Source organism: Lepus europaeus, chromosome X (genome assembly GCF_033115175.1).
Source record: "Lepus europaeus isolate LE1 chromosome X, mLepTim1.pri, whole genome shotgun sequence".
Classification (NCBI taxonomy): domain Eukaryota; kingdom Metazoa; phylum Chordata; class Mammalia; order Lagomorpha; family Leporidae; genus Lepus; species Lepus europaeus.
This window is the reverse complement of record NC_084850.1, coordinates 97,370,234-97,388,427: the sequence shown is the minus strand read 5'-3', so window position 1 is coordinate 97,388,427 and position 18,194 is coordinate 97,370,234. Positions and strand designations below refer to the sequence as shown.

The 18,194-nt window shown below is 40.2% G+C and overlaps 1 protein-coding gene across 17 annotated transcripts in view; it reads right to left on the bottom strand.

The window, feature by feature from the left end:
* Nucleotides 1-18,194, bottom strand: part of HUWE1 (HECT, UBA and WWE domain containing E3 ubiquitin protein ligase 1) — a 140,609-nt gene that overhangs the window by 70,474 nt on the left and 51,941 nt on the right. For 16 of the 17 annotated variants that reach the window (XM_062184542.1, XM_062184538.1, XM_062184551.1 and 13 more), the window contains 16 exons: nucleotides 16,283-16,360; nucleotides 15,823-15,870; nucleotides 15,668-15,736; nucleotides 14,972-15,071; nucleotides 13,800-13,900; nucleotides 13,378-13,528; nucleotides 13,114-13,241; nucleotides 12,364-12,504; nucleotides 12,048-12,153; nucleotides 9,820-10,044; nucleotides 9,608-9,709; nucleotides 9,040-9,120; nucleotides 6,123-6,229; nucleotides 5,702-5,879; nucleotides 4,608-4,699; nucleotides 3,329-3,540 (listed from right to left, as the gene is read on the bottom strand). In XM_062184542.1, coding sequence (XP_062040526.1) covers nucleotides 3,329-3,540; nucleotides 4,608-4,699; nucleotides 5,702-5,879; nucleotides 6,123-6,229; nucleotides 9,040-9,120; nucleotides 9,608-9,709; nucleotides 9,820-10,044; nucleotides 12,048-12,153; nucleotides 12,364-12,504; nucleotides 13,114-13,241; nucleotides 13,378-13,528; nucleotides 13,800-13,900; nucleotides 14,972-15,071; nucleotides 15,668-15,736; nucleotides 15,823-15,870; nucleotides 16,283-16,360 — 1,919 coding nt within the window. The remainder of the gene's footprint in view (nucleotides 1-3,328; nucleotides 3,541-4,607; nucleotides 4,700-5,701; nucleotides 5,880-6,122; nucleotides 6,230-9,039; nucleotides 9,121-9,607; nucleotides 9,710-9,819; nucleotides 10,045-12,047; nucleotides 12,154-12,363; nucleotides 12,505-13,113; nucleotides 13,242-13,377; nucleotides 13,529-13,799; nucleotides 13,901-14,971; nucleotides 15,072-15,667; nucleotides 15,737-15,822; nucleotides 15,871-16,282; nucleotides 16,361-18,194) is intronic. The other variant, XM_062184547.1, reaches the window with a different exon arrangement.

Genomic DNA, 18,194 nt, shown 5'->3' with positions numbered 1-18,194 from the left:
TGTGTGTGTGTGTGTGACTGTGTAAATCACTGGCTAATGAATGAGGGCATGGGAAACAGGAATTTGTTTTGAGGTTCCACTGAAGAATTTTGGATTTGGTTGAGGAGACTGACAAGACTTAAGAGAGAGATTCCAAATATTTCTAAGCCTATTCCCCAGACTGTCTGAAGGTGTACATCTACTACCATAACTGCCTGGGATAAGAAGAGTAAAAAAATTCTTTTTTAAAAAATACATTGTGGCTTTCAGACTGAAGCCCGAGTTTAGGTAAGTCTCTTGCTTTTTCTCACAAGCCTAATAATCCACTTAGTGACTCAATCTAGGCTTCTAAAGACAGCACAGTGAAAAAAGTATATACATGTATCAACATGTGGGAGATTCTTGAAAATATTATGTGAATGAGGTAGTGATGAACACCCATGCTGGGCAGAGTGTGGAACATCATTGATACTAAAGTAGAGTAACTACTAGAATCCTTTGCATCTTAGAAGCTACATCTGAATTATCACTATGGTAGAATACTAACAATACTAATGTTGTAGATGTAGATTGCTACTTTCTCTTCATTCCTATTCATGTCTCATTAGGTCCAGCTCTCCAGGCATTTTAGTCTAAGGGGTTCTTTGATATATGATCTTTATTCATTCAATTAAATAAATACTTACTGATTACTTATTATAAGAGATAGGGATACACTGCTGAATGAGACCATGTCCCTGCCCTTGAGGAACATAAAGAAGTCATTAGCTTATATAAATAATCTTCACAAAACTGTTGCGAGAATACAAGATTGACTTCTACTTTGCAAATGCAAAGTTCCTTTAACCCAATCGAGTCTCAAGTTTTTCAATTCCACAAATATTTCAATTATATGATACTTATTTCAAAATAAGTTTTATTTATGCTCAATTTAAACCTTTATAGGCATCCTATACGTAGAATGATGGGACATAATGGGCTAAAAATGAGATATTTGAGTTGGCCTTGCTAGAATATGGCAGATGGGAAAAAAGGGAGTTGGTAAGATGATTTGGGAATGTGGGATAAATGTGGACAGAACACAAGAGATAAAGGATATCCAAAGAAAGGAATGGTGGGTGAAACGAAGGCTGTGGGGGTGACAGCTACGCACACTGGTTAAGACAGTGCTGCTTGGTATGCAAGCACCCCATATCAGAGAGCCTGGTTTTGAGTTTTGGCTTTGCTCCCAGTTCTAGCACCTTGGGAGGCAGCAGGTAATGGCTGAAATACTTGTGTGTCTGGCACCCCACATAGGACAGCTGGACTGAGTGTTTTTTTGTTTTTTTTTTTTGGACAGGCAGTTAGACAGTGAGAGACAAAGAGAAAGGTCTTCTTTCCATTGGTTCACCCCCCAAATGGCCACTACGGCCAGCACAGCACCAATCCACCAATCCAAAGCCAGGAGCCAGGTGCTTCCTCCTGGTCTCCCATGCGGGTCTCCCCAAGCACTTGGGCCATCCTCCACTGCCCTCCCGGGCCACAGCAGAGAGCTGGACTGGAAGAGGAGCAACCGGGAACAGAACCCGGCGCCTAAATGGGATGCTGGCACCGCAGGCAAGGGATTAACCAAGTGAGCCACGGCGCAGACCCCAGCTGGGCTGAGTTCTGAGCTCCTGACTTTGGCCTGGTCTAACAGTGGCTGATGTGGCCAGCTGGGGAGTGAACCAGCAGATGAAACACGTGTCTGTCTGTCTTTCAAATAACTAAATAAATTACTGATAAATAAATGAAGGTTATGGAGAAAATGCTGATTTAGTGCAACAAACTGAATTTTGGGTATATTAGATTTAAGAGGCCTTTAAAATGTTTAGATAGAGAAATTACATGCAGATTCATACACACATATTGACTTACAACCACCACCACCCATGTGTGAGAAATCTTTTCTTATTTGTAGTCAGGAAAAGGAACCTCAACCAGCAGGGTCACTGACAATGATGGGTGTGGCAAAGGAAGCAGTAAGACTCTAATTCCTTCACAAAAAAAGTTCTTGCTTTCTTCCAAGATGTCCTTTTTTCCCGCAGAAATAGAACATTTTAAAGAAAACAAAATGCTGACAGAATGAAGGTAAGGTTTGCCTTCTCAGAAGCAATGCACTTGTTCATGTCACACCAAATTACTGATGACAATAGGTTCATTATCATCTGCAGTTCCAAGAGGACATACTAATTTTCGATTTATGCCTTCAACCCTGTACCTCAATCTTTTCTCCACCTTAATCTTTTCATAAGCCCCAAGCTGCCCATCTATATCAACTGAAACCCACTCAGTCATTCCTAAAATGCTCATGCCTTTCTCAGAACTACTTATCTATAAACGAGCATAAATGAGTTGAATGTATGACTGTCCAGAAAGATCACTCCTGCTTCTGAAATAAAGGTGATTAAGAGTTACAGCTATAAAGTCACATTTCATTAACTGCAGGTGAATACTGTAAGCTCGAAGAGCCTGGTAGAGTATACACCACCAGCCTTCAAGCTACCCCTACCCAAATCCTGGTAGACAGTTCTTACACTGAACAAACCTTATAAACAAATAGAAATGAGAAGGAAAATATACAATGCCTGGTCATTTACAGTATATCCCAAAGCTAATTTTCTGGAACGGAAAATAATCAAATGAACAACAACACAACGAATACATGCAGCTCTTAAGAAGTTTTTAGGAGACATGCTTCAAAAAAGCAATGTAGGCCAGGCATTTGGCCTAGAGGTCACTATTGGAGAACCTGGGTTTGCATCCCAGTTCCGCTTCCAGTTTCTTGCTAATGCACACCCTGGGAGGCAGCAGGTGATGGCCCAAGTGGTAAGCCACAAACATGGAAGACTTAGACTGGGGTCCAGTCTCCTATCTTTGGCCTGGCCCAGTCCTAGATATCACAAGCATATGGGGAATAGTGGATGGGAGCGCTCTCTGGCTCTCCATGTCTCTCTGCCTTTTAAATAAAAAAGTACGATGTGTTTCATATGTTCTTGAAACAATCAAGCAGTCAATGATGCGGAATATCAAATCAACAAAGGGAAAACAAGCCCTCTGTGCAAAGCCTGTCAACCTGATTTACTGAACTGTGATTCAATCTTAAACACCCCCTAAGAAGCTTCATAATGTAATCAATTTTATCAAATACCAAAACACAAAAAACACACACAGGTGAAAAAAGGGAAAAGTACACATTCTTAGGGCCGGAAATAACCTTAAAATGATCTAATGTAATGTTCTCACCTTTTATAGATGAAAATAACACTAAGACTTACACAATAACAGGCCCAAGATCCTGAGGCTATGCAATCTGTCTCCGAACACTTACTGTTGATTAGGCTCTGTTTCACTTTGCTGCGTAGAATTAAAGCTCTGCATGGCCTGTACTTCCTCTTCCTCCTCATCCTCACTAGAGGCTTCTTCTGCAGCATGATTAGACCTTGGGGGAGGAGCAGTGGCAGTGCCGTCTGCCTTCTGGATCGATGGCTTCTGACAGATGTACTTAGGGTCTCTTCCGAGATTACAGATTTCTTCAAGTAACTGAAAGAGAAAATAAAATTACTTATCAGCAATTAAGGAGTGGGGACATGACTGAAGATATACCATGTATTGTACACTTTATATACATGTTATCTGCACTACTCTGGGAATGTAGTCATTAACTCCGTTTTACAAACAAGGCAAAGGAAGTTTGCAAAGTAAAGTAATTTGTTAAAGTCCAGACATCATTGTTTAAGTGACCGACTTGACAAATCTGACTCCTGTCTATTTAACCAAGGACCAGGAACTCATTATGGTGAGTTTCAAAGCCTAAATGGCAACTGGGAGGATTAACACATGCTGGGGGTAAAGATCAAGAAACCATTGAGGCCTTGTGGCACAGCAGATTAAGCTACTGTCTGCAATGCTAGCATCCCATACAGGCACAGATTCAAGTCTTGACTGCTCCACTTGTGATCTGGCTCCCTGCTAATGTGCCTGCTTGGGCCACTGCCACCCACATGAAAGACCTGGAAGAAGCTCCTGGCTCTTGACTTTGGCCCAATTGTGCCCATTTGGGGAGTGGAAGCAGATCGAAGATTTCTGTCTTTCAAATACACAAATCTTTAAAAAATATCAAGAAAAGTATGACTAGACAAAAGTTAGGCCTTGGCTGCCTGTTAATATCATATATACAAGGGGCAGGTGCTATAGAGCAGACAGTTAAAGCCCCGGCCTGCAGTGCCAGCATCCTGTATAGGTGCTACTATGAGTCCTGGCTGCTCTACTTCCGATCCAGCTGCCTCCTAATGCACCTAGGAAAGCAGCAGAGGATGGCCCAAGTAACTTGGGCCTCTGCATGCACATGGGGCACTCAGAAGAAGCTCCTGGTTCCTGGCTTTGGATCGGCTCAGCTCCGACCATCGAGGCCATTTGGGGAGTGAACCAGTGGATGGAAGACCTCTCTTTGTCTTTAATTCCCTCAAATAAAAAAAAAATAACTCTTGATCTACAAGAGCTGAAAACAGAAACTTCTGGTAAGATCTAAACTAAAATGACAACTTTTTCTAAAAACTTGCCCCACACGGTTCTCTCATGCACTAGGTCACAATGTTATCACTTCCTACCTTGATGATGGCAGTTGTTGCATCCGTTTTGAGGGTAGGTTGATGTCTCATAAGCTCATCAACAGCACTCCCTAGGTTGGATGCAGTATCCCCTTAAAGCAAAAATGAACTGTTAGAAAGACTGAAGAAAATAAGAGCTATTTTTTCTGTGTCAACACCAGGTGAAAAGATGAAACTGAGCTGGGTTGTTGTGATTTTTCTAATGACATGCTTTCCCAAATGAATTCACATCAGCCCCCAAATCACTGAAGAGGAGGAAAGAATCAGGCTAGTAAACATATTTTCAAGTAATGATGGGTGTTACACTCTACCCTGGAAATCTCTCTATTGTAAAGATCTCAATCACTGGGGCAGGCATTGTGGCACAGTGGGTTGGAGTCCCAGCCTGCAGCGCCAGCATCCTATACGAGCGCCAGTTTGAGTCCTGGCTGCTCCACTTCTGATCCACCTCGCTCCTCCCTGCTAATGCGCCTGAGAAGGCAGGAGAAGATGGCCCAAGTCCTTGGGCCCCTGCACCCAGTGGGAGACCCGGAAGAAGCTCCTGGCTCCTGACTTCAAAATTGGCTCAGCTCCGGCCATTGCAACCATTTAGGGAGTAAACGAGTGGATGGAAGAGCTCTGTCACTACCTCTCTGTAACTCCGTATTTCAAATAAATAAAAAAAAAATTTAAAAAAAGAGGCACAAACTATTATCCTTCTGACTGTCCCAGAAAGTACAAAGCATGTTTTTGAAAACCGGAATCCTTTTAGAGCTCTACTTTCTTGCTAATAATTTCTCAACTGTCTGGTCTCAAGTATTGCGAGTCACATTTCATCTTAGAGACTTGGATACTAGAGTATCAGATTACCAGGATCAATACCTGGAACTCTACATGTCTCGTTGCTGCTTCCTAGTACCCAATTCTTAGCAGTGTCATGAAAGTACAATAGTGATTTGTTGAGAAGCATGGAAATACTGTAAGCAGAGAAGCTAAGGATGAAGCATTCCCTCCTACCTGTGATAGAATGTATTAGCCAGAGAAACCACATGAGCTTAAGGAAGGCTTTCCTAGTGACCCAATTTTCTATTATAAGGTAAATCCTGACAACATACCAAGGGGATCTGAACTCCTCCTCCTCCTCATGGCTGGGAGGTAATCTGGAGAGAGAAGAACTTTGAAGAGACGTTCAAAAGGCTGACATTGTACAAAAGACTGAAGACCTCGGGCATTCAAGCAGAGTGCACTGAATACATTTGGGAGGGAGCCAAGGACTTCACGGGTAGCAGGAACCTAGAAAGAAGTTTGAACACATTTAAAAGAATCCCTGTACAGATGCTAGGAAAACCTGGCCAGAGGTAGCACGCTGAGAGACAGAAAGGATTCTGGAAACAAGGTTTCAGTTACATTCAGTATAACATACAGAAGATGAGAGACAGGATTTTCATAGCATAAGACCGCTTTTCAAGTGTGTGTGTGTGTGTTGTGGAAAGGGGTATGCATGGAGTGTTTTTCAGAGTAGCAGAAAGGACTCACATCTTTGATAAGCAGTGCGTGCAGCATGACATCTGTTAATCCATTGTCCTGTAGTGAGGACAGCAGTGATGGTTCTTGAAATACAAACACAGTCACCACTTCAGTAGCTAAAAGAGAGATGAGAAAATGTGGAAAACTGAGGGATTCCTTACAGATATTAAAAGCAAAATACTCAAAGCTTTTAAAAATACACATTCAGTGTCTAACAATTTAAGCATCTGTGTTGACTATGAAATGAAAGCTCTATCAGAGACTAATCACTATTAGGAATCTATTGACCTTCTTCTAGGTTCTTAGACATATTTTTACATTAATGAGGTTATACAATTTGCTGTTCTTCAGCTATAGTATGTATCATATAAAATCTCCTTTACCCCCTCACTGCAACCACTCATTTTGAATGGGAATAGCATAATATTCCATTATACATACATACCACTATATATATATATATATATAAACTAGTCTCCTACTGTGAAAATTGATGAACCTAAACCTAAAATACACTCCCCTCCTTTTTGGGCCATCTTAGCAGGTAAAAAGAAAAAACTAAGATGTCTGTTTGCTGGGTCAAAGTGACTGTAAACTTAGCTGACAAAAATGAACAAACTGTCTTCTAAGAAGTTTGTTCAGGCCGGCACCGCGGCTCAATAGGCTAATCCTCCGCCTGCGGCACTGGCACACCGGGTTCTAGTCCCGGTCAGGGCGCCGCATTCTGTCCTGGTTGCTCTTCTTCCAGGCCAGCTCTCTGCTATGGCCTGGGAGTGCAGTGGAGGATGGCCCAAGTCCTTGGGCCCTGCACCCGCATGGGAGACCAGGGAAAGCACCTGGCTCCTGGCTTCGGATCAGCGCAGTGCGCCGGCGGCCATGGCAGCCACTGGAGGGTGAACCAATGGCAAAAAGGAAGACCTTTCTCTCTGTCTCTCTCTCTCACTATCCACTCTGCCTGTCAAAAAAAAAAAAAAAAAAGAAGTTTGTTCAGCAAGCTACTACCGACAGTTTACAAGTTCTTGGGTATTAATCTGACCAGATTTTCAGATGGTAATATTTAGAAATGTGTAATAAAGATGACTACTACTATATCAAAGTTTCTCTTTTGTAAAAAAAACATGCAGTGAGACTGCTACTATCAAAGACTTTAAAGCCTAAAAGAGGGTACACACCATATAATATCCATAAACCACAGATGATCTTGCTTACTATAGTACTAAGATCTAAAAAGAAACCAAAGAATTTGCAGTTTAAGATGGTGAACAAAGCACCTCTCCATTATCCCAAATGCCAGGGAAATGGAAGAAATACATTTATGGATTCCACCTAGTATATGACATACCCTTCCACTGGCTTACATTTGTATAAATGTATGAATCCCAAGGAGAGGCTGGTGTTGTGGTGTTAACAGGTAAAGCCACTGCCTGAGATGCCAGCATCCCATATCAGTACCAGTTCAAGTCCTGTCTGCTCTACTTTCTATTCAACTCCCTGCTAATCTAGGAAAAGTAGCTGAATATAACCCAAGGCCCAAATAAATGAAAACAGAAATTCAGAGGCTTTTGTCCTAAGGGTAACTGTGGTAAACTTGGTTTTCAATAGTACTCAGGCTACCTGGGTAGGACATAAGAACAGAAAGATATTATCTTTATTTAGTAAACAATCCAATAAAAAGGGTATTTTATGGATGGCAGCACCAGCAACCATACATGATGAAGCCTGCTGGAAGAGCTGCTGTTTCCTACCCCAAAACCAGGTCATTTCTGATAAATACATTACTCAAAAGGCAGCCCAACTGAGCTGGATGTAATCACTTTGGCACTGCAGAACACTTTAATAAAGGTATATCCATGGTTCTTATTTTTAGAATCTTTGTTTTTCCTAGGGAGTACGCTCAAAATAGTTATATTCAGGACTATCCACTATGGAGACCTTTCACGTGGGAATACATTGTTGCTCAGACTTCTTGTGTTACATTAAAGTCTCCCAGTATCTGTGCTAATATCAAGGTTGTCACAGAGGAAGCACACTATAATGTCAGAGCTGACCAACTGCTCATACTTTGAGTAAGCTCAAGGACTACTCCTATCCTTAATTCGATGGGTTCAGTGAGACCTCTGGTTACTACAGTCACTAGGTCCTGTGGGATACATGTAAATGGCATCTCAATGTGATGTTTGTGCCCTATTCTGTCATAGGTATTGCTACCAACAGAAATCCATACCAAGGGGTCAACACTTCTCTAACTAGTGAAGTGATTTTACTGGGGTAATGCTCCAATCTGCTGGAACAAATTGTTATGCCCTCACAATGACTATTATAAAAGATTATGATTTTAAAAAAGTAAATGTATTGATTTGAGAGGAAGAGAGAACGAGCAAGTTAAGTGTGTGTCTGTGCATGCTAGCTCACATCTGGTATTAAATGCCAGCAATTGCCAGGGAGACAGGAACTCAATCCAGGTCTCCCATGTGGGTGGTCGAAACCCAACTACTTGAGCCATTCACTGCTGCCTTAGGAACCACTTTAGCAGGAGGCTGGAATCAGGAACTGGAGCTGAGAATCAAACCCAGGCACCCTGAAGTGGGACATAGACATCCTAATCAGCATGTTAACCACTAGGACAAATGCCTATCTGCAGACATCTTTTTATATATATTTTTTAAAACCTCATTTGAACAGTAAGTATAGCATAAACTAACCAAATGTACAATACTTCTGACCACAAGTAATTCATAATACACTGCTTAAATGTATATTTGGCATTTAAGAAATGAGTATTTACTTGAAAATAAATTTATTCACCAACAAAAGATACATCATCTAAGTGCAGAAATGTGGATAGCAAAATCCTACAATAAAAACCACACAGAAAGGTCTGCTAGTTTATTCCAGCTTGGTATAACTAACCACCAATTCCACTTACCTAGGAGGAAAAGTGATGGGCCATAGTATTCTGCATTGCTGATGATGTGTTTCAGGGAGGTAGGCAGAGAACCATCCATCACTAACAGAAAAGTGAACATTAAGGAGAATATGATCAGTCTGGGAGAAGTGTTAAGGAGTGAAGATAATGAAATAATGTTATATACAGCACACTGTGGCAAAGTCTGTGCTGATTCCAATCTAATTGCCTCTGCTTGTCTCTGTTTTATTATTTGGTCATGAAATGAGCTTTCTAACAGTGGGTCAATAACAAAAATTTTTTAAAGGAATACAGGCACATAAATTCTGAGAGGGGTAGTAGGATGGGAGTTAATAGAGAGCCAAATGCTGGAAAAGGAAAATAACAAATTAAAAATGGTGAATCACTACAAAAACAGCTAAACACTACTTAAGTCCAGGAAAAGCAATACCAAACAAGTAAAAGCTACTCAAAATGACATGGTCTTTCCCTAAGCCTCCTGGTAAAAGATTAGGTGTAAGAATAGCTTGAGAAGGACCCATAAAAAGAGTCAAACATCTTTCAGAAACAGTTTTCCAGAGTAAAGTACCATGTCGTATGCCATCCGAGAAAGCAGGGTCCTGAATGGCTTTCTTGAGGAAGTTCAGCATGGATTTGAGAAGTGCTGCTCGCTGTGGAATACACTGCACACCTGGCAAGGGAGAACAGTAACAGAATTTAAGCTCCTCCTAAAGCGGTCATCTTCACTAGTTTAATAACTCAAGTCACTGTGAAACATCACATATAAGTTTGTCTACGCACCAGGACGAGAACCAGGGCCAGGCCCAGGGCCGGGGCCGGGGCCAGGGCCGGGACCGGGGCCAGGCCCAGGGCCAGGGCCAGGGCCAGGGCCGGGCCCAGGCCCAGGCCCAGGCCCAGAAGAGATGTTAGCACTGTTGTTGGAGCTTGATGTCCTTAATTCAACATCCAGCCGTTGTTCCATAGAGATGGATGAGCCTGGACTGCTTTCCATAGTCACATCTGCAACTGAAGTCCAAGTTATAATAAAGAAACTACTTAAAAATAAAAGATACATCCCAAAAGATAGATTTTTTGAGAAAATTTCTTCCATTAAGGTGAAATGAATGAAATAAAAATGAAGCAGGATTAGGATATTGCAATCCAACAAGAAATTTAAGTTGTCCACAAACAGAAGGGAATTTAACATCAGTAGGTGATAAAAATAATCCAACAAAAGTTCTTTAATACTTCTCACTCACCAAAGTGAGATTCAGAGCGGTAAGCAAAACATGCAATTTCATGTACTACCGCTGAGTAGTAGGCATATAGTAGGTAAAGTTTTTTGAGTAAGTAATAAACTATAAAAAGAATTACAAAATTTAACACAGCATACTCAACAGCAATGATATCTGTGATACACTGAATGAATAACCCAAGATTAACAGGATGTTTAACCATCTTCCTGTTCTAGAAGACTATATACTATACATGGATATAAGTATTTTAGTGTACATCTAAAAAGTCTGGAAAGAACCACACCAAACTAGAAGCTATGGTGAAAGGTGAGTGAGCTTTCACTTTTAATTTATACACAAATAATTTATAAAATAATAAAGTTCCATTAGGGATAAACCATTGTTTACATCTTATAATACTTTCTTATGATCTTTTTTATACATAAATAATCACATTTGCATGTCACTACTCACATATGAAAAGCACAATCTGCTTTTCAGAGTGATCTATAATGAACAGTATGTCATATCACATTTGACTCAGCCTTCTGGGATCTCATTCAAAAATTCAAATACCAGATTGCCCAAAATAGAGTAGAAACAGAAATCAGGTAAATGGGCTTCCAGGGATCGCAACATGCATATCTAACTGTGTTTAGGAATTCAGTAATAAAAAAAGGAACAGCAACCAATGAGTATTTATGTATTGCTAAGAATGAAGCATTATACATTCTAGTATCTTCATTATAAGCCTGATAACAGACATGTAATGATAACCTAGATCATCAAGACAAAAAACTAAAATTTTGGGTAAGCTGTTTGGGGAATAATTTCTTTTTGGTACTATAATGACTTATGCATTAGGAAGGAGGTGGGGCTTTTTAAAAAAGACAATACAGGGGCCAGCGCTTTGGCGCAGTGGGTTAACACCCTGGCCTGAAGTTCCGGCATCCCATATGGGCGCCAGTTCGAGACCCAGCTGCTCTACTATGGCCTGGGAAAGCAGTAGAAGGTGGCCCAAGTCTTTGGACCCCTGCACCCACATGGGAGACCCGGAAGAAGCTCCTGGCTCCTGGCTTCGGATTGGCGCAGCTCCAGCCATTGCAACCAATTGGGGAGTGAACCATCGGATGGAAGACCTCTCTCTCTCTGCCTCTCCTCTGTGTATCTGTGTAACTTTGACTTTCAAATAAAAAATAAATAAATAAAAAAGAAAAAAAACTGAAAAAAGACAATACAGCCAAAGATTTAGAATAGCTGGACTTCTTTCCAATTTCATTATTTAAAAGTTGTTCCTTAGCTAACAATCTCTTCACCTCTCCTCCCCTTTCTCAAAGTTTTAAAAGGTCCCATTTTAGAGTCTATATTCTCCATATCTTTACCAAAAACACATTAAACACTTAGGACACATCAGGCACAGCAGCACTGAAAAAGACAGTAGTATCCTGATTCCATGGAGCTTAGAACTTAGTGAGAATAAGGTAACGAATCAAGACATAAGAAAACATGACTCAGGTGATGAAATAAAACATCATAGAGTGACAGTAGGGATCTACTACAGCTCAACCATCTGCTTCACCTTCCACCTCTATTTTGAAAAACATTCACCTTCCTTTTCTGATTAGTCTTGTAAAACAACTTGAAAATCAACGTAGAGAAAATTGTTGTTGGTAAAAATATATACTAAGTGAATTGGATACTTCGTTATTTATGTAAGATAATTCAAATCTGGATGGGATGACAGGAAAATCTCAAACATGAAATTATTTTCATGACTTAATAGCTGTTAATTACCATCCATATCAGTTTCCATTTCTTCTCCTTCTTGTGTGGTACTGGGTCTCTGGATCTTTGGCTTGATCACAAATGGACATTCTTTTCGGCACAAATCTACTTCATGCTACAATCAAGGGAAAAGGAATAAGAAAATCCTGTATATGTCTCAGGGATTAATATTATTATAATGGAGGAATGCCAAGGCAGATTATAGAACTGTTTTCTAGAAACATAAGAGGGGTAAGAGCACTCCTTAGGGATATATTAGGAAAGGTTTTGGGCTCAGTTCTCACTGGCATAAAGTCTACACAAAGTGTTCCTAGTAGAATAATACCTCAAGTCTATAAATGAAGATAGAAAGCCCACTATGGGATTGAAAAGCTGCCATGTCCAGGTTGGTGATGAGGTCAACCACCCTCACAGCTCTGGTAACAAATGTTATCTGATCCTGTTCATCGCCAAGAAACTTTATGACCTATTAGAGAGGAAAGAAAGAGGTAAAAACAATGAACTAAAGACACAAAGCTATGAAAATGCATCTGTTTATAAATGTGTTTTCTGAGGCAGCAGGGAGGTACCATAGTATGGGGAGGAAAGAGTTTTGGTGCTTGCCAAATGACAACTCTGATTACAAGGACTCAACCTCATCTGAAGTAATGGGGACATCAATCATTTTGCACAATTAAATAAAACCTCCAGGGAGAAAACAACACCTGATAGCCAGTCCTCAACAAATAATAAAGGCTACTGCTATTACAGCACAATGAACAAGGTACCTTTATATACATTTTGCTCAGGGTCACACCTAAGGTTCTGATAACATGTTGCAATGACTTGACTAGTACTAAGGGCTTCCTGCTTTATTGCTATATGCTGAACTACAATAAATTCTTAATATTGGACATAGCTGGTCTTTAAAAAGTTGCTAATGAGATAACCAGAAGGCCAAACTTAAAGAACTAAGTAAAACTTTTTCTGGGTAAGCTTTCTTTGGCTACCTGTTTTTACAGTGGAAAATTCTAAGCTCACAATTCTACATTCTCTGTTATTTCCCCACAAATGTATTTTACAAAAAGTAGAGCACCTTCAATAAGGCTTCCATCATTCCACAGGAGACCAAGGCTTCACCACCAGCATCGTAGCTGGCCAGATGGTATAAAAAAGAGAAGAGAGCAGTGGCAAACTGGTGGGGGTACGGATCCATGGAAGGATCTACAAGGGAGGTTGGGAGAGGGAAACAAAGAGTGAGTTCAGAATTTAGTGTTAAGCTGGTTGGATATTAAACAAAAACAGAAAAGCAAAGGGCAAGGGTCATCTTTCACCTAGAATAATCACCACCACAACTCACCAATCATGGCCTGGATACAGTTCCGCACAAGTACAGGCAAAAATCCATGGTAGGAGGCAGTTCCAGTACAGTCAATAATACTGCTGAGTTTGGGAGTTCTCTCCAAGTGGACGATTGATGTTAATGTCCGTAAAGAAGCAGCTTTAATCTCCTATACAGAGTATGTCAAATAAGATAACAAATGAATCAAGTTGCTGATATACCCCAACTTTAAGTCAGTCCACTAATAATTGCTTGGGGAGTTGGATGACTGCTGAGAGTTAACCTTAAAAATCCACTGTTTGTTAATTCTGCAGTTTAATAGTCAAAGAAGAAAAAGGGCTAAGTGTCCCTTTTGGGAGGCTTTCTAATTCCCTTGGGAAAACCTGAAAGGCAAGTAAGTAAAAGCCTGATATGCAGGGAGATTATTAATAAATACTCACCATAAGCTGCTTATCTGTTATCTGAAGGACATCTACCAACTCCTCTATCAACCCATTGTACAAGATACTGTTTGCTGATTCCTGCAAGGCATTAGAATACACTGCAAAAGGAAAAACAAACACTTTAGGCAAGAAGGCAGAGGTTAAACCAATGTCCAATGATAAACCTCTAGGCATCTACAGGTATTGGGAAAGGATTCCCTTCTAACTAGCATCAGAGGGCAGAATCACTGAATTTCAGGATGGAAGATCAGATCAAGTATGAGCTCTAAATACCACAGAATTGACAATTCCTGTACCAATGATATTAGTAGTTTTGAGTAAGAATTTTTGGGGATGGAGGCATGAAAAGAGAGTTGCTTTCCAGGTTTTCACTAAGTCCTCAAACCAGCATATAAAGTAGGTATTGTCTAAATATAAAGCAAGGAAGCTGAGACTAAGAGGATATACATGTGGTTAATAATCTGAAGAATCAGAGTAAAAGTCCAGGACTGATTCCAAAAGTATGTGCTTTCCATTCTACTGCCCCCACAGTAAAAGCTCATACACAGTGCCATCTACTTAATGAATATTTTGACCAATTTCAAACTCATACTCCCAAAAAAACGGGAGAAGAGGAAGACTAGATGGCAAGCGCAATAGCAGAGGACAGTGAGAGATGCACACTCATGAAAAAAGACAAGACAAAGACTATATTTTCAGAGATCATTTCTATCTTAGTATAGAGTTGCTCTTCTGTGTAAAATGTTAATTGAAAATGAATCTTAATGGAGAATGGATTGGCAAGGGGAGAGGGAGGAAGAGGAAGGGTGGGAGTATGAGAGGTAGAGCTGATATGGTGGGAATAACTATATTCCTGAAGTTGTACTTAGGAAATTTGTATTCCTTAAAAAATAAATTAAAAAATTTAAAAACAAAACAAAAAACCAAGACTACAAATCAAGACTAAATCCATGTAAGTAAGCAGCATATCCTCTCTCTCATCCAATATGAAAGCACTCAAGAAAGATGAATAAATTCAGTGAACAAAGGAGATATTAGCAATTTTAAAACTTAAGTTACCACCTAGGTAACTTCAGCAAGTCTCATAGCAACAGAGATGAATGAAATACAAAGGAAATGAAGTACAAATAGCCTGCTATGGCCTCTTAATTATAATATTCTTCTCTTACCTAATATAGATATTGCATGCAGTCTGGCCTGAACAGCTTGCAGTCGCTTCCTATGGTTAGAAAACCCATGGGCCAGCCGTATGTGTGTAAATAACAGCATCTGTAGAGAGTATAAGGCCTATGTTAAAAAAAATCAATGGAAAAGGTAAATATTCTTTCTGGGGGCTAATAAGTCTTATCTGTTGAATAAAATGGTATTGTTGTTATTTGCTAAATTATCAAACAGAACTGCTACCATCCACTCTGAGGTCAGCTGACTACACGGAAGTTCAAAGATTCCTACTAATCCCAAGGTGAGCCAAGAACTGTCAGCATCCTGACAGGCAACAAAATAGGAAACACTTAAATGAGCACCCAAAAACAAAAAAAGAAAAAGAAAAAAGAAAGACAGACAAACAAGTCACAACGGAACATTTTCTCCTTTGAGACCCAAAGAGTTGAGAAAACTATCACTACTTATTAGAGACTGATAGCCACCCAGTTTACATTTTCCTCAAACTCTCATAAAGAAAAGTATTAAGTGCTGCCCTCACTATAAGACCAGGAAACTAAAGCCCGGAAAACCTAACTAATCTGTTCATGGCCTGATTCCAAAGCTGATTCTTTCTGCTCTGCAGGCTCCCAACCAAGTACATATATCATTAGTCTATTTGGGTAACAATCACATCTCTTGGAGATTTTCAGGGTGCATCATACCTGCTTATCTTTAGGAATGCTGTACATTTTGGTAAGAGATTCCATGATTTCAGAAGGGCTTTCTGAAATCTATATTAGAGGGGAGAAAAAAAAGTTAGGAACAAAAAGTCAACCAAATGTTAAGAAACTAGCCAACAATCAAAGATTCCTCTTACCTTGTCAAGCTGCTCTATGTGAATATAATGTAGTGTGTTACTAGTTGTCTGAAATTTAAAAGAGAGCTGTTAGGAATCACTGAATAGTTTCCCTATATGCAATATACAGAGCCATCTTTTAAGTTAGCTTAAGGAGAGAAACCTGAGCCACCAATATTCAGATTATACTGTATGTTGGAATTCTCAAGTGAGGCTGTGAGAAAAATACACAAGCAGTAGAAGTGTCCCATAAAGGGAGTCCTATTTTTTTGACAGCTCCCAACATGGGTAAGAAGCAACATTACAAGAGTTGAGCATGCAACTGACATTTATTCCTGACAAGCTAGTAGGTATATTCAGATTGGGAGGGCAGAAATACAGCACAAAACCCATTCCTTCATTTAAAACTGAGGAGTTCTAGAGAAGTCAAACCAGTGACAGTAGACTGTAGTCTATCAAAACACATGTGAATGAGACTCACCTTCTTCTCAATTTTGACCTCGGCCCCAGGGTCTGCATAGAATTCAAAGTGTAGTGTAGTTGCACTGGGTGGGTATTTCTGTGTATAAAGCACAACAAAGAACCAGACACTGAGCTTCCACTGATTTTAGGTAAGGCAGACAACATCTTTTCCCAATTCTTCCCTCAAAGACCTAGTCACTTGTCCAATTCATTATGACAGCAGAATGAGTATTCAGCATCTACAGTACCTTTAACTCCTTATCTTAGATAGAAAAGGGCTTGTATGGAACGAGACTTGTGCAAAATAGGTAGAGCCAGAGCTCCAAAAAAGCTTCTCTATTTTTCCTTGGAAGTTACCAGTTGCCTTTTCTTTCAAGAGATGGTTCTTGACTGTAGCTATTCTCAAGGGAGAAAACAGGGGCAAGTATGCTAAGCAGTAATGAGTAAGAATCCAAGAAAGGATGAACAAGAACAAATACCATCAAATCCAAGAACAAATACCAGGGTCAAGGTATCAGCTAATGAATGGAAAAGGACAACTCTTAGCAAAACCTTCTCAATTATTTGATTCAAAGTATACCTCAACGAACATACCTTCTTTTTTCTTCAAATGCTACCTTGTACCATTCTGTACCACTCCTTGTGATATTTTTCACACAGGAAGACACCGAGCCAATATAAAGTAAAACCAACACAGTGTATTTAACTCTAGAAGAGCAACATGCTGAACACAAGATGTTGAAAGAAATCACTAGTAGAGACTGTCTCTGGGAATGAAAAAGTTATTCTCAGACTAATACTCCTTTATACTCTTTCAATTTTTAAACACGTCTATATACCACTTACTTTTTTCTTTTTCTTTTTTTTAACAGGCAGAGTGGACAGTGACAGAGAGAGATGGAGAGAAAGGTCTTCCTTTTCTGTTGGTTCACCCCCCAATGGCCACTGTGGCCGGTGCACCGCGCTGATCCGAAGCCAGGAGCCAGGTGCTTCTCCTGTCTCCCATGCAGGTGCAGGGCCCAAGCACTTGGGGCATCCTCCACTGCACTCCCGGGCCACAGCAGAGAGCTGGGCTGGAAGAGGAGCAACCGACACAGAATCCGGCACCCCGACGGGGACTAGAACCCGGGGTGCCGGCGCCACAGGCGGAGGATTAGCCTAGTGAGGCACGGTGCCAGCCTACCACTTACATTTAAAATACACACTATAGGTATTTAAATAAAGGTTCATCACATGCCAAATCTCAATAAAAGAATATGTGATTTCTTAACTTAGGCTTGGTCCGAAATGAGGAAAAGACATGCATCTAGCACAGTGCATTATACTGTTTAGACCAAGAGGTAAAGAATAAGCTTGACATGCATACAGCTCAGAATTAACCCACCGAACTTTAAGAAGGAAAAACTGAATCCTCAGAATCAGAATTGCAAATTCTGAATCCCTATTAAGGTTTACATAGTCCTGAGACTTAAACACACAATCCTCACCTCCCATAGTAGCCAACATCCATTCAAAAAATAGTCACTACAAGTTTATCAGCTAAGGTGGGAAAGTAGCTTGTACATTTCTATAACCAGAAAGGGAGCCATTCTCCACGGGCAGGGGTGGGAGATTTAAAATAAATTTGCTAAATTTCACTGCAGTCATTTTTGCTAAGTATGACAAACTGACAAGACAAAGTATACATTTGCTGGAAAACACAGTTGTCTCAAGGCACAGAATTGTCATAAAAACCTCAATTGTAATTGTGGTTCCATGGCAACATATCAAAGCATAACCTAAGCATGTATGGGCAAAAGGCAGAGGACTGAACATGTAAAAGTTCTCAATAATTCTAACAGTAGAACTGTTCTCCAAGCAGCCACTGCTACATCAAGCCACACTGCCTACAGTTCTAATGGTTTCAGTGTTAGAATGCAAGCAAATGCACT